This window comes from Andrographis paniculata, unplaced genomic scaffold, assembly GCF_009805555.1.
Source record: "Andrographis paniculata isolate CXL003 unplaced genomic scaffold, ASM980555v1 Contig101END, whole genome shotgun sequence".
Classification (NCBI taxonomy): domain Eukaryota; kingdom Viridiplantae; phylum Streptophyta; class Magnoliopsida; order Lamiales; family Acanthaceae; genus Andrographis; species Andrographis paniculata.
In genome coordinates, this window is record NW_026137371.1 from 6,228 (window position 1) to 20,380 (window position 14,153).

The window sequence follows — 14,153 nt, forward strand, 5'->3', positions numbered from 1 at the left end:
GATATTAGTATATATATGTATAGGAAACCATAAAATAATATTAAAATCACTTACCTTGGATTTGAAATTGAAATCGAATGATCTTTGCGGATCCCCTCGTCTCCCGATAAGCTTTTCCTACAAATAAAAACACTTAAAAATAAGTTAGTATAAAATATAGAAACAAAATTAATGTATGCATGTCCCGGGACTGACGTAAAAATAAATCTATTTCTACATTCATAATGCTGAATTAAATTAAATGCATAAATGTAAAAAGAGGGACGAAATACTCTCTACGGTCGTCCGATCATCCGGCCACTCCCTCGTCTCCACATAAGCTTTACCTACAAATTAAAAACACTTAAAAATAAGTTAGTATAAAATATAGAAACAAAATTAATGCATGCATGTCCCGGGACTGACGTAAAAATAAATCTATACCTATATGCATAATGCTAAATTAAATTAAATGCATAAATGTAAAAAGAAAGGGACGAAATACTCCCTACGGTCGTCCGATCATCCGGCCACTCCCTCGTCTCCACATAAGCTTTACCTACAAATTAAAAACACTTAAAAATAAGTTAGTATAAAATATAGAAACAAAATTAATGCATGCATGTCCCGGGACTGACGTAAAAATAAATCTATTTCTATATGCATAATGCTAAATTAAATTAAATGCATAAATGTAAAAAGAAAGGGACGAAATACTCTCTATGGTCGTCCGATCATCCGGCCACTCCCTCGTCTCCACATAAGCTTTACCTACAAATTAAAAACACTTAAAAATAAGTTAGTATAAAATATAGAAACAAAATTAATGCATGCATGTCCCGGGACGGACGTAAAAGTAAATCTATTTCTATATGCATAATGCTAAATTAAATTAAATGCATAAATGTAAAAGGAAAGGGACGAATTACTCCCTACGGTCGTCCGATCATCCGGCCACTCCCTCGTCTCCACATAAGCTTTACCTACAAATTAAAAACACTTAAAAATAAGTTAGTATAAAATATAGAAACAAAATTAATGCATGCATGTCCCGGGACGGACGTAAAAATAAATCTATTCCTATATGCATAATGTTAAATTAAATTAAATGCATAAATGTAAAAAGAAAGGGACGAAATACTCCCTACGGTCGTCCGATCATCCGGCCACTCCCTCGTCTCCACATAAGCTTTACCTACAAATTAAAAACACTTAAAAATAAGTTAGTATAAAATATAGAAACAAAATTAATGCATGCATGTCCCGGGACGGACGTAAAAGTAAATCTATTTCTATATGCATAATTCTAAATTAAATTAAATGCATAAATGTAAAATGAAAGGGACGAATTACTCCCTACGGTCGTCCGATCATCCGGCCACTCCTCTCGTATGCATCTATAAAGATTTAAAATAGATATTAGTATATATGTATAGGAAACAACAAAATAATATTAAAATCACTTACCTTGTATTTGAAATCGAGATCGACGGATCTTTTCGCTTCCTCAAATCTCCCGATAAGCTTTACCTACAAAATAAAAAACACTAAAAAAATGTGTTAGTATAAAATTTAGAAACAAAGTTAATGTATGCAAGTCCCGGGACGTAAAAATAATTCTAACTCTATATGCAATATGATAACATCAATGCAATGCATAAATGTTAAAGAAAAATGAAGAACTACTCCCTATTATGTATGGTCGGTAGTCCGATCATGCGGCCGCTCCCTCCCGAATTAGAATCTCTAGTCGAGGAGGAAATGCCATCGCCATCGCCTTGGGTGCTGCTGTCCGTTAGGATCTTCCCACCATTTTTATTGACGTGTTTCAGCAGCTTCTTGGACAGTCTCTTCTTTGGGAAGACATGTACATATGGGGGTAGAAGGGTCTCTTGTGTCTCCTACAAAATAAGCACACAACATCATCGATCCAGAATAACTAACAAATCACATGCTTAAGTGAAGAGTCAAATCCAAAAGCATTCATTATTAGGTACATCATAACCAAGAAAAGTTCTAAGATTGAATTCTAAAATTTTCCAAGAAAAGTGCCAAAGTTCCAAGATTGGATTCCAAAATTTTCCAAGAAAAGTTCCAAGATTGGATTCTAAAATTTTCCAAGAAAAGTGCCAAAGTTCCCAAGATTGGATTCTAAAATTTTCCAAGAAAAGTTCCAAGATTGGATTCTAAAATTTTCCAAGAAAAGTTTCAAGATTGAAAAAGCACTTAAAATAAAGCAACAATTAATTTGTATTTTACCGATGAATATAGCAGCAAAAAAGGCTCTAAACCCTTGTAAATATTGAAGACTTCACCAAAATTACATTACCACTAGAGCAGTACTTACTTGTCGACAAGTGTCAGCTGGATCCCCGAAATTCTGCAGAACCCTCTTCACAAAACTTCGGAATTCCACCTGCCCCTGCCCTTGCTTTGCTGCTATTGCATCGATCGATCGATCGAGATCGAAGCACTGCACTTGACCTCTCCCTTAAATGGAGCGCCCTCCTAAGCACTGCACTTGACCTCTTCCTTAAATGGATCGCCCTCCCTCGTGTAAGCACACCTCTTCCTAATTCCTAATTCCTAATTCCTAATTCCTAATTTCCTGTCACAAAACCAAGAACCCCCCTGCCCCTGCCCTGCCCTGCTCGTACCCCCCCATTGCATTTGTATTGCACCCCCAAAAACTTATAATAATGTATATGTAGACACTAAAAATATATGTCTAAAATCAATTAAATATCATGTATTTTGGAAGAAAATAAAATTCCAATAAAATAAATATATGGTATTTAATTATGCACATATGTTAATTTTTGTACAATAAATATCAACCATTAATGCAAAATCTGCTTAAAATGGAAGATATCGTACAAATATTACGTGCATAAATAGAGCCATAATAAATTTGGCAGCAAAATAAATTAATCTTGTCAATAAAGGAAGTATATAAATTAATATCTTCCAAACAAGGCAATGATATAAAGATCTTGTCAATAAAGGAAGTATATAAATTAATATCTTCCAAAAAAGGCAATGATATAAAGATTTTGACGAGAAAGGAAGGTGCATAATCAAATCCGTCAAAAATGGAAAACGGCATCCGAGGGAAAAGGAAAGATTATAAAATCTTTCCATCCACGTGGCACCATCCGAAAAGGAAGCCAAGGCCACCCTCCCCTATAAATAGGAGCCTTGGCCAATTCATTTAGACACCGAAGTTCATTTGAAGACTCGCGCAAGGGTAAGTCTCTCTAGACTCTCTGCAATGTTCTTCATTGTTCTTCGTGTCCTTCGAAGCGTTCTTCGTCGAAAAGTCACCGATTTGGACAAATGATCCAATATTGGTTGACGAATCGATGAAGTTAACGTTCTTCGTCGTATGTCCGAGCCGGAGGAAGGATCAAATCTCTCAAAGCTATCGAGGAATCCATCAAAGCCAAGGAAGAGCCTCCAAAGTCGCTCCCAAAGCTTGAAGATGTTCGTCGCGTTCTTCATAAAAGGCGCAAACCAGGCCCTCTTCGATCCAAAAGTCAAAGGGACACGCCGCCAAAAGCGTTATGGAGCACTAAATCTCTCCCTCAAAGATCAAATTCCGTCGGATCATCCAAAGGAGGCATCAATCCGAAGCCGACGATCAAAATCGCCAACATGGATACCAAAGTCCTTCAAAAGCCGGCGAAGTCAAACCGAAGACCAAAATCCCTTCGGATCAAAGAAGCCACCCAAATCCAAATTGGAAAAATGGATCGACCCGGAGAGAGAATCAAAGGATCCGAATAGAGAATAGGACCCGCATTAAATTTAAATACAAATATAATTTGTACAAATTTTGTGTTTATAAAAATATAACACAATTTTTTTGTCTACAGATTTTTGGCACGCCCAGTGGGACATCTCTACCTTTCATCTCTCTTTCCGTCGAATTCTCAAACAATCAATGGCTTCCTACAAAATCAAGACTTCCAATGCTGTGTCGAAAGCTGCTGCTCTAGCCGCCACCGCCAAAGGAGTCGCTGCTACTACATCAAGAACCTCAAGTGCTTCAATGAATGCTGGAGTGATGACACGAAGTATGGCTAAAAGAGTACTGTCATTTTCCGAGGATGCACATCCGAAAATCACAGAGCAAAACTCACTCTATGAGGAGGACGAAAGCTTCAAGAGTACCTCCGCACCGGGCACCCCTCAAGAAGTTGCAACTCGTTCGACCGCATCGAGTTATGCCCCGGTGATGACCACGAACGCTTCAAACATAGAAGACCAACTTGTTGCACTGGCCAAAGTTGTTGAAGGGATGTCTCAACACATGCAGCAACAAGACAATGTCATCGCAAAACTGCTTGCAAAATTGGACAAGCCGGAACCAACCAACCAGAATGCTTCGGAGGCCCAAAATGAAGCAGAAACATCCATGGATCAACGCCACGGTAAAGAAAAAATGGCGGGACCAATGCCGTTTCAAACATCATCTGACTCTTTCATCCATCTATCCCAACTTGACGAGTATATCAAAGGAGCTCTCAAAAGGGAGTTTGAAGGAAGTTCAAGGCCAACAAATATGTATGCCAAGCCTTACACTTCAAGGATCGACGCCCTCAAGATGCCGTTGGGATATCAACCACCAAAGTTCCAACAATTTGATGGCAAAGGCAACCCAAAGCAGCATGTGGCACACTTCATGGAAACATGCAACAACGCTGGGACATACGGCGATCTCTTGGTAAAGCAGTTCGTACGGTCATTAAAAGGCAACGCCTTCGACTGGTATATCGACCTGGAGGCTGGTTCCATCGACAGTTGGGAGCAGTTGGAGTACGAGTTCTTGAACCGGTTCTACAGCACAAAAAGGACCGTCAGTATGACAGAACTCACCAATACTCGTCAATGGAAAGATGAACCAGCAATCGACTACATCAACCGCTGGAGGAGTTTGAGCTTGAACTGCAAAGACCGGTTGTCTGAGGCCTCCGGTATAGAGATGTGCGTCCAAGGAATGCACTGGGGGTTGAAATACATCCTGCAAGGGATCCGACCCCACACTTTCGAAGAACTTGCTACCCGCGCTCATGACATGGAGTTAAGTATGGCTTCAAGCGGGATGCACGGACCACCAGTTCAAGAATCTTCAAAAGCAAAAAGATACGAAAGATATGATGCCGCAAAGAAGGGGAACAACGCCCCTATCAAGTCTTTTGGAAAAGAAGCCTTGGCCATAAAAGCGACGACCAAAGCACCTATGAAGATCCAAAGTAAAGAAAAGGAAGTTGCAAGGAAAAGACAATCAACTCAGACAGAAAGACCGCCAAGGCCAACCCTTAAAGAGTTGCAATCCAAAACTTATCCTTTCCTGGATTCTGACGTCTCGGGAATCTTTGACGATCTACTCAGAGAAAACCTCATTGAACTTCCGAATTCAAAAAGACCGGAGGAAGCTGGAAAGGTTGATGACCCAAGATATTGCAAATACCATCGTGTCGTAGGACATCCCATCCATAACTGTTTCATCTTTAAAGACAAAGTCATGGAGTTGGCTCATGAAGGAAAGATCACCCTTGAAGACGATTCTGCTTCTGTTAATGTCACTTCAATCATGTTCGGGTCTCTCGAAGTTGACATAAAAGACAAAGAATCATATTGTCTCACTACCGAGAAAGGTGGCAAGGCGATCAGAGACAAATCGAGTGAAGAATGTGCCACGATAACTTTCACTGATGAAGATTTGGTGTTAGGATCCAAACCCCATAATCGTCCATTACTGGTCGTGGGTTATATCCATGAACAAAGGATTAACCGGATATTCTTAGACGGAGGAGCTGCAGTCAATGTCCTTCCTCTATACACATTGCAAAAATTGGGAATACCAGTAGATCAGTTATTCGAGAGTCGTATGACAATACATGGATACAATCAAGAGGGGCAAAGAGCACTTGGCACCATAAGATTGAGACTCTTAATCGATGAAATGGAAACTAACCCTTTGTTCTACGTGATAGACGCAAAGACATCTTTCAACGTTCTTTTGGGAAGACCATGGATACATGAGAATGGTGTAGTTCCATCAACGTGGCACCAATGCTTCAAATACGCTCAAAATGGAGTGACAAAGAAAGTTCTTGGAGACACAAAGCCATATGCAGAAGCCGAGTCACACTTTGCGGACGCCAAATATTTCTCTACAGAAGCAAAAAAATCCAAGGTACATGAAGATGTCAAAGCACCACAACCAAACTTGGGGGCAAAGTTAAGAGATAAAGAAAAAACACCTGCCTCAGGTTCTGCAGACTCATTAATTGAGCCTCTAAAAGATTTGACTCTTCCGAAGACCTCACTCAACCCAATCCCCCCATCGCAGACAAGGAATGGAAAAGAGGAAAAAATAGAGGCTATGCGATTGCAAAAGGACAAAAGCTTTGGCCCAAAAGCCTACAAACTTCTCACAAAAGCTGGATATAATCCAAATGAGGAATCACTGCTGGGAAAGTTACCACCACAGACAACCCAAGGTTCGAGGGCTGGTCTTGGGTACATGCCACAAGCTCCCGTACGCATCGCTATCAAAAGGGCTGCAAATCATCATATCACCGAAAGCGAGACTTTGTCTTCCAATTCACCTCAAAAGGGGAAGAATGCAAGAGTATCGGTTTTCGAGAGGCTAAAACCTTCTGTCTTCACAAGGTTAGGACCAAAGATCAATAAAAGAAAAACAAGACGAATTCCACATCAACAAAATATGTGGAGATGGATGAAGAAATCAAGAGCCGCTTTCCATCCCGCATGACGCGTCAAACAAAAATGACGATACATTGCGGTAAAGTTTTAAAGGCTAAATGGCAAACCGTTGTCTTCACCAAACCCAAAGAAGATAATGAAGAAAGTGTTGCATCATCCTGCTACATCACTGAAGGGGGAGAAGAAACAATGATTGAAGAAGATGCAGGAAATGCACCCGCCGCGCTCGAAGAAGGTATCAAAGCTGCAGTGGACGAGTTAGAAGAAGTCAACTTGGGAAATGAAGATCACCCAAGACCTGTCTATGTCAACAAAGAGCTGGGTGAGGATGATATGAATGCCTACATCCGACTTCTCAACGAATTCCAAGATGTCTTCGCTTGGTCATATAAAGAAATGCCCGGCTTAGACCCGAAAGTTGCGGTCCACCATCTAGGTGTGAAGAAAGGAGCTCGCTCTGTGAAGCAAGCACAACGAAGATTCCGTCCTGAACTCATCCCTCAAATAGAAAATGAAGTCAACAAACTCATTGAAGTGGGGTTCATCCGGGAAGTCAAATACCCCCAATGGATTTCCAACATCGTGCCTGTAAAGAAAAAGAATGGACAAATCCGAGTTTGTGTGGATTTCCGAGATTTAAACGAAGCATGCCCAAAAGATGATTTTCCTTTACCCATAACTGAATTGATGATTGATGCAACGACAGGACATGAAGCGCTTTCTTTTATGGATGGATCATCTGGATATAACCAAATTCGTATGGCACCTGAAGACGAAGAGTTAACCGCCTTTCGTACACCGAAAGGTATCTACTGTTACAAAGTTATGCCTTTCGGATTGAAAAATGCTGGGGCAACCTACCAAAGAGCAATGCAAAAGATCTTTGATGACATGCTACACAAAAATGTAGAGTGCTATGTTGACGACTTGGTTGTCAAATCCAAGAGAAAAGAAGATCACCTGCAAGACTTAAGAAAGGTTTTTGAAAGGTTGAGGCGCTACCAATTAAAAATGAATCCTCTCAAATGCGCTTTTGGAGTCACCTCCGGAAAATTCCTCGGATTCATTGTCCATAGTCGTGGAATTGAGATTGAACAGGCAAAGATAGATGCCATCACAAAAATGCCTGAGCCTCGTAACATCCACGAGCTAAAAAGCTTACAAGGAAAATTAGCATATATAAGAAGATTTATCTCTAACCTCGCTGGACGATGTCAACCTTTCAGCCGAATCATGAAGAAGGGAGTGCCTTTCCATTGGGATGAAGCATGCAAGAAGGCATTCCAAAGTATCAAAGACTACTTGACAAAACCACCAGTGCTGACAGCCCCAATTCCTGGACATCCGTTGACGCTTTACATCGCTGCACAAGAGCGTTCAGTTGGAGCTTTGTTAGCACAGGAAGCCAATAAAGGGAAAGAAAATGCCCTTTACTACCTCAGCAGAATGATGACACCAAATGAACTAAACTATTCACCGGTGGAAAAGACATGCTTGGCGCTCATCTTCGCCATAAAAAAGTTGAAGCATTACTTCCAAGCGCACACTATCCGGTTGGTGTCCAAAGCAAATCCCTTGAAATATGTCATGTCAAAGCCTGTCCTTTCTGATCGACTCGCGAGGTGGTACCTGCAGCTGCAACAATTCGAAATCATATATGTACCACAGAAAGCTGTAAAAGGACAAATATTGGCTGACTTCCTTGCTGATCATCCCATCCCTGCTGAGTGGGAGTTGTCTGACGACTTCCCTGATGAAGACGCGCTTTTTCTCGAAATCACCCCACCATGGAAAATGTATTTTGACGGCTCATCACACAAAAATGGAGCTGGAGCCGGAGTAATATTTGTCACATCACAAGGAGAAGTCCTTCCATACTCTTTTGCCTTAAAAGAAAAGTGTTCAAATAATGTGGCTGAGTATCAAGCACTCATCCTCGGCCTAAAAATGGCGGTAGATATCAAGCAACGCCAACTTCAAGTATACGGGGATTCCAAGCTGGTTGTAAATCAAATCACTGGAGAGTTTGAAGTGAAGAAACCAGAACTAATGCCTTACTTAAAGTATGCTAAGGCACTCATTGAGTTACTCGGGGATGTCTCTATTGAATATGTCCCAAGGAAAGAGAATGGGCAAGCCGACGCTCTGGCTAAATTGGCATCGACTCTATCCATCCCGGATCAACAGGTGTATATTTCGATACGCAAAGTTTGGGTGGATTCCTGCAAGTATGAAGAAGAAGAATGTGTTGATAAAGAAGTAAATCACCTCATCGAGGTGTTTGAAATTGAAGAAGAAGAAGAAGATTGGCGGCAACCAATATTAGATTTCTTAAAATATGACAAGCTCCCGAGTGACCCGCGCAGACGAGCAGATATCCGAAGAAGAGCTGCACGCTACGCCTACTTCAACGGCATACTCTATCGTCGGTCGTTCGAGAACATGTTCCTTCGATGCCTCGGCAATCATCAAGCCAAACAAGCTATGGAGGAAACTCATGCCGGAATCTGTGGAGCTCATCAAGCTGGCCCAAAGTTACACTTCCGAATAAAGAGGATGGGGTATTATTGGCCAACCATGGTTAAAGACTGTATAGAATTCGCACGGAGCTGCCAACCGTGTCAATTCCATGCTAACTTTATCAATCAACCACCGGAACCATTGCACCCAACTATTGCTTCGTGGCCATTCGATACCTGGGGCATGGACGTTGTAGGACCACTCACAAAGTCGTCCGCTGGACATCTCTATATCTTGGCCGCAACAGACTACTTCTCCAAATGGGCAGAAGCAGTTCCTTTGAAAGAAGTCAAAAAGGAGACGGTAGCTGACTTCATACGAGTCAACATCATTTACCGTTATGGAGTTCCTCGGTGTATCATCACTGATAATGGAAGATCTTTTGCCAATACTCACATCGACAAGCTTTGTGAAAAGTTTGGCTTTCAACAAAAGAAGTCCTCAATGTATTATGCACCGGCAAATGGACTCGCAGAGGCATTCAATAAAACACTTTGTAACTTGCTGAAAAAGGTTGTCTCCAAATCAAAAAGAGATTGGCATGACCGCATCGGTGAAGCTTTGTGGGCCTATCGTACTACATTCCGCACTCCAACACAAGCGACACCATACTCACTTGTATATGGGGTCGAAGCTGTCCTCCCATTGGAAAGACAAATTCCTTCACTAAGGATTGCTCTCCAGGAAGAATTGACGACTGAAGAAAATGTCAGATTAAGACTCGAAGAGCTAGAGGCTCTCGACGAGAAAAGACTACAAGCTCAACAAAGACTGGAGTGTTATCAAGCACGATTGTCTCGAGCTTACAATAAAAAAGTCAAATCACGATCCTTTCAAATTGGGGACTTGGTTCTTGCTGTGAGAAGGCCCATTGTGATCAACTTTCGTTCGGGAAATAAATTTTTATCCAAGTGGGATGGACCCTACGTTGTCACTCAGGTTTACACGAATGGTGCATACAAGTTGACATCTCAAGACGGACTCCGGATAGGGCCAATCAACGGGAGGTTCCTCAAAAGATATTATGCGTGAGACCTTCAAATCAAATCAAGACTCCTTAGCATGAGGATAAACTGCAAAATAACAATAAAAGCAAATTCAAGTTGCTTTGAACTACGTTATGACTTGATCCCTTTACCGGGTACGTAGGCAGCTTGAGATATACCTTCAAGTTCAGTCAAATAAATAAAGAAATAAATAAATAAGTGATAAAGGATTTGGGTGAAAAAAAAAAATGCTCCAAAAAAAAAAATATATATATATATAAAAAAAAAAAAGAAGAGAGAATTTAAATTTATTGATTGGCAATCAAAATGAAGAGTACAAATTGATCTTAAACATTAAGATTATACAACTCTTCTTTGCTAATATCCAACAACTCTTCTAAGCTTTTTAAGTATTCTTCGTCTTGCGCGGGGACATTCTCTACAGCGGCGAGTTCATCCTTGACTTCAACAATTTGAATGGTGATATTCTCATTAACTCCTTGACGTCGCTTAATAAGGGAAATATTCTCTCTTTTTTGCTCTTGTAAAGAGCGAAGCTTCACGTCAATATTCTCCACACACCCCTCTAACTCCTTAATAGCTTCGCACTCCTCAACATGCCTCGTCTCAAGGTGCGACAGTCGATCTTTGATCTCGGAAATCTGTTGGTTACGAGCCGCTAAGGATACGGCGTCGATCGAGTCAGAACATGCCTCATCAAAAGATGCAGCGTCATCAAAAAGGGCCTTGACTCGGTCCTCAATATGAGAAATGTCAGAATACTGAAAGCTTTTCATTGATTGGAGCACTACATCAACCTCGTCCTTAATCGAGGAAAGCAAACGAGCTGGTGTCCTCAAAAGCTTACCCCGAAGATCCGACCATACTTTTCCTATATATTCGCGTTGGATCTCTTTCACAAAATTCGCGCCACAGAATTCTGAAACCGCGGGCACAACGGAATGAACAACTATTGGCTTGGTTGGAGCATCCTTTACTTGCTTATTGCAAACACCTCTGCTTTCTCCAATCACCTCAACAATAGAATCTCGGCTCGCCATCTTTTCATCCATACTCGGGATTCTTTGCTCCAACTGAAAAAGGGGATAAAAAAAAAACGGATCATGTCAAAAAAAAAAAAAAAAAAAAAAAAAAGAGAAAAAAGAGAGATAGAAGTTACCTCTCTCGCGAAATTGCTCGAAGAATGGTGTCGGCTCGAACGAGGACTTGACGGGTTGATGATATGAGGATCTCGACGAGCTCGCTTCCAATGAACATCATGCTCACTACTACTTCGTTCAGAGACAGAGGGTACCGCCCGCTTTGAAGAACCGACATTGTGAGTACTTGAATTTCCATTGTTCCTCTCAGGAACACCCGAGATAAGTAGCGGCATTTTTCGAGCTTTATCCGATGGCTTGGTCTGATCGGTGGTCTTTTGTACCGGCGGGATATACTTATCCAAGAAAGACCCGCAAACTTGAGTCCACCACTTCTTGTATACGTCGGAAGAAAATCCCCTCGGAATCGCAGGAATGCGTGGAAGAATAACTTCGGCTGAAGATTTCAAGTAAGTACTTTGGTGCCAATGTTGATAGCCTTCCTCAAAAGCGCAGCAACGGACGTCTTTCAAAAGAACTCCGGGAATCTCTTGGAAAAAACCAAATTGACGGCAAAAACGGTGGGGACTATACGGCTCCACGAAGCATCGAAATCCATCCCGCAAAGTCAGAAAACAAGAGCGAATGGAGATGAAGTATTCTTGCTCGTAGTCTTCGCGCTTCCCGTCATCAACAAACCGTACGTCGAAATCTTTCGTGATCATGGTGCAAGCCCAACGAAAGTAGTCACCACGTAAAATCTTCCGGCATGCAACATCTGCTCTATACGCACGAGCACTAACAGCCCCGGAGTGCTTCACCATCCCCGGACCACGGATTCCCTTCCATACGCCGTAGTGGGTCTGAAAATACTCAGCGATCCATCCGGTCAAAAAGTGGAGAGGAATTGTCGACCGAACTTTCCCAGGACATGATGAATCTGCGATCTGGTTTAGCCCCTTATAAATACTGGTTAAGACTGGAATGGCCAAGCTTACTGGAAATCCCGACGCTAGGACACTTGCCATCTTGAAAGTCGAAGGACGTATCAAACCAACATCGTCGAGCGGAAGCACAAAGATGCAAAGCCAACAAGAAAGGAACGCTGCGAGGAAAGTCTCCTCAAGGTGCTCCCGTCCAACTTTGAGTTTGGCAAAAGATGACTCCTGCGCCTTCGACCATGGCTCGTGGGCACCAATCTCTCCGGTAGGATTGTAAGTCGCATCAGGCCGAGAAGAACGAGTAGACTCCTTGCCACGACGAATTTGAGGACGCTCGTATTTGACGGTCTTTTCGCACCAAAAAGAAATCCAGTCGGTTGTGCGGACGCCTCGTCGACCTTTGTCACGACTCCGAAGAAGGTGATAGGCATGCAACAGGTATCGGCACGAACGGGGAACCAGCTTCCTATCCTCTTTACTGCCATATAGCTCCTTTGCGCTTGGTACCACCTCTTCGTAAAATGAGCCGAGTATGGGGAGGCCCGCCAAGGACGCCAAGTCACGGAGAGAGATCGACACTTCACCGGCGGCAGTCAAAAGGGTGTTGGTTTTGGGACACCACGCCTCGCAAACGGCCTTGACGATCTCCGGAGAATAGTCGTAGGAGAACAAGGAAGCATAGACCGCATCGTAAATGCATCCTCTCTTTAGTGGAATCTCGCATCGATCCAGCACATCCTCCGCCCATTCCCAATAGCCGGCCACGTACGAAAAGTTGCCATCAAAAGAAGGAAGACCATTCCAAACGCACGCCCCATCCATGATCCGCCGCCCCAAGGTTGGAAGTGGAAGAACATCGTTTGACACGTGTTGATGAAGTGAGGATTGCAAGGTATGCTTTCCGCCAGCGACATTCCGAGACCACGTCTTTGGGAAATTTGGGACCTCCAAGCGAGGGCGAGCAGCTCCGCGTCCTATGAGTGGTGGATGCACCAATAGACGAGTCGCCTTGTCCAGCGGTTGACCTTCAAACTCGCAAATCACCAACTCGGCGTTTCCAGAGGGGGAGGAGACATCCTTGAAGTAAGCCATCTCGTCTACAAAAAAATATATATAAGCAAAGATCAAAAAAAAAAAAAAAAAAAAAAACAACAACACAAGAGAAATAAGCCTACCCTAGAATGAGAGAAATCAAAATGTGAGAAGTTGAGAATGATAAAGTTCTCTCATGGTGAGGGGTTTATATAGTGTCTAAAAAAAATTGAGATATGGAAAGACATGTATAAGGGGAGGAAGAAGATAAGGAAATAAAAAAAAAGGAAGGAAGATAAAAATAAAAACAAAGAATAAAGGAAAGAATATATATATATATATATGATGTGTATATATATATATAATTTTTTGGCAAAAACACCATCCAAAAAAAAAAAAAAAAAAAAAAATTTGCATAAAAAAAATGGCAAAAACGCCATTTACAAAAAAAAAATCCAAAAAAAAAAAAAAAAAAAAAAATTGCATAAAAAAAATGGCAAAAACGCCATTTACAAAAAAAATGCAAAAAAAAAAAAAAAAAAAAAATGGCAAAAGAAAAAAAACGCCATTAAAAAAAAAAAAAAAATTCTTTTTCTATGTTTCGAGACTCGTTCACGCCTTAAACATTTTGCGTCGGCTTAAACAAGTCTCGATGGGGCATTTTGTAGACACTAAAAATATATGTCTAAAATCAATTAAATATCATGTATTTTGGAAGAAAATAAAATTCCAATAAAATAAATATATGGTATTTAATTATGCACATATGTTAATTTTTGTACAATAAATATCAACCATTAATGCAAAATCTGCTTAAAATGGAAGATATCGTACAAATATTACGTGCATAAATAGAGCCA

The 14,153-nt window shown here is 41.3% G+C and overlaps 2 protein-coding genes across 2 annotated transcripts; one reads left to right on the plus strand and one right to left on the minus strand.

Annotated features, from left to right (window-relative positions):
• The first annotated feature begins 6,777 nt into the window (after window positions 1–6,777).
• Window positions 6,778–10,266, plus strand: LOC127246061 (uncharacterized). Its single transcript, XM_051267294.1, has 2 exons — window positions 6,778–8,993; window positions 9,081–10,266. Exons 1-2 carry the CDS (start codon window positions 6,778–6,780, stop codon window positions 10,264–10,266), a joined length of 3,402 nt encoding a protein of 1,133 aa, XP_051123251.1.
• Window positions 10,267–10,522: 256 nt separating this feature from the next.
• On the minus strand, window positions 10,523–13,353 carry LOC127246139 (uncharacterized). The gene is made up of 2 exons (XM_051267384.1): window positions 11,401–13,353; window positions 10,523–11,314 (listed from the first exon to the last, which is right to left on the minus strand). The coding sequence occupies exons 1-2, from the start codon at window positions 13,351–13,353 to the stop codon at window positions 10,568–10,570; spliced, it is 2,700 nt and encodes an 899-aa protein (XP_051123341.1). The 3' UTR covers window positions 10,523–10,567.
• Window positions 13,354–14,153: the final 800 nt, after the last annotated feature.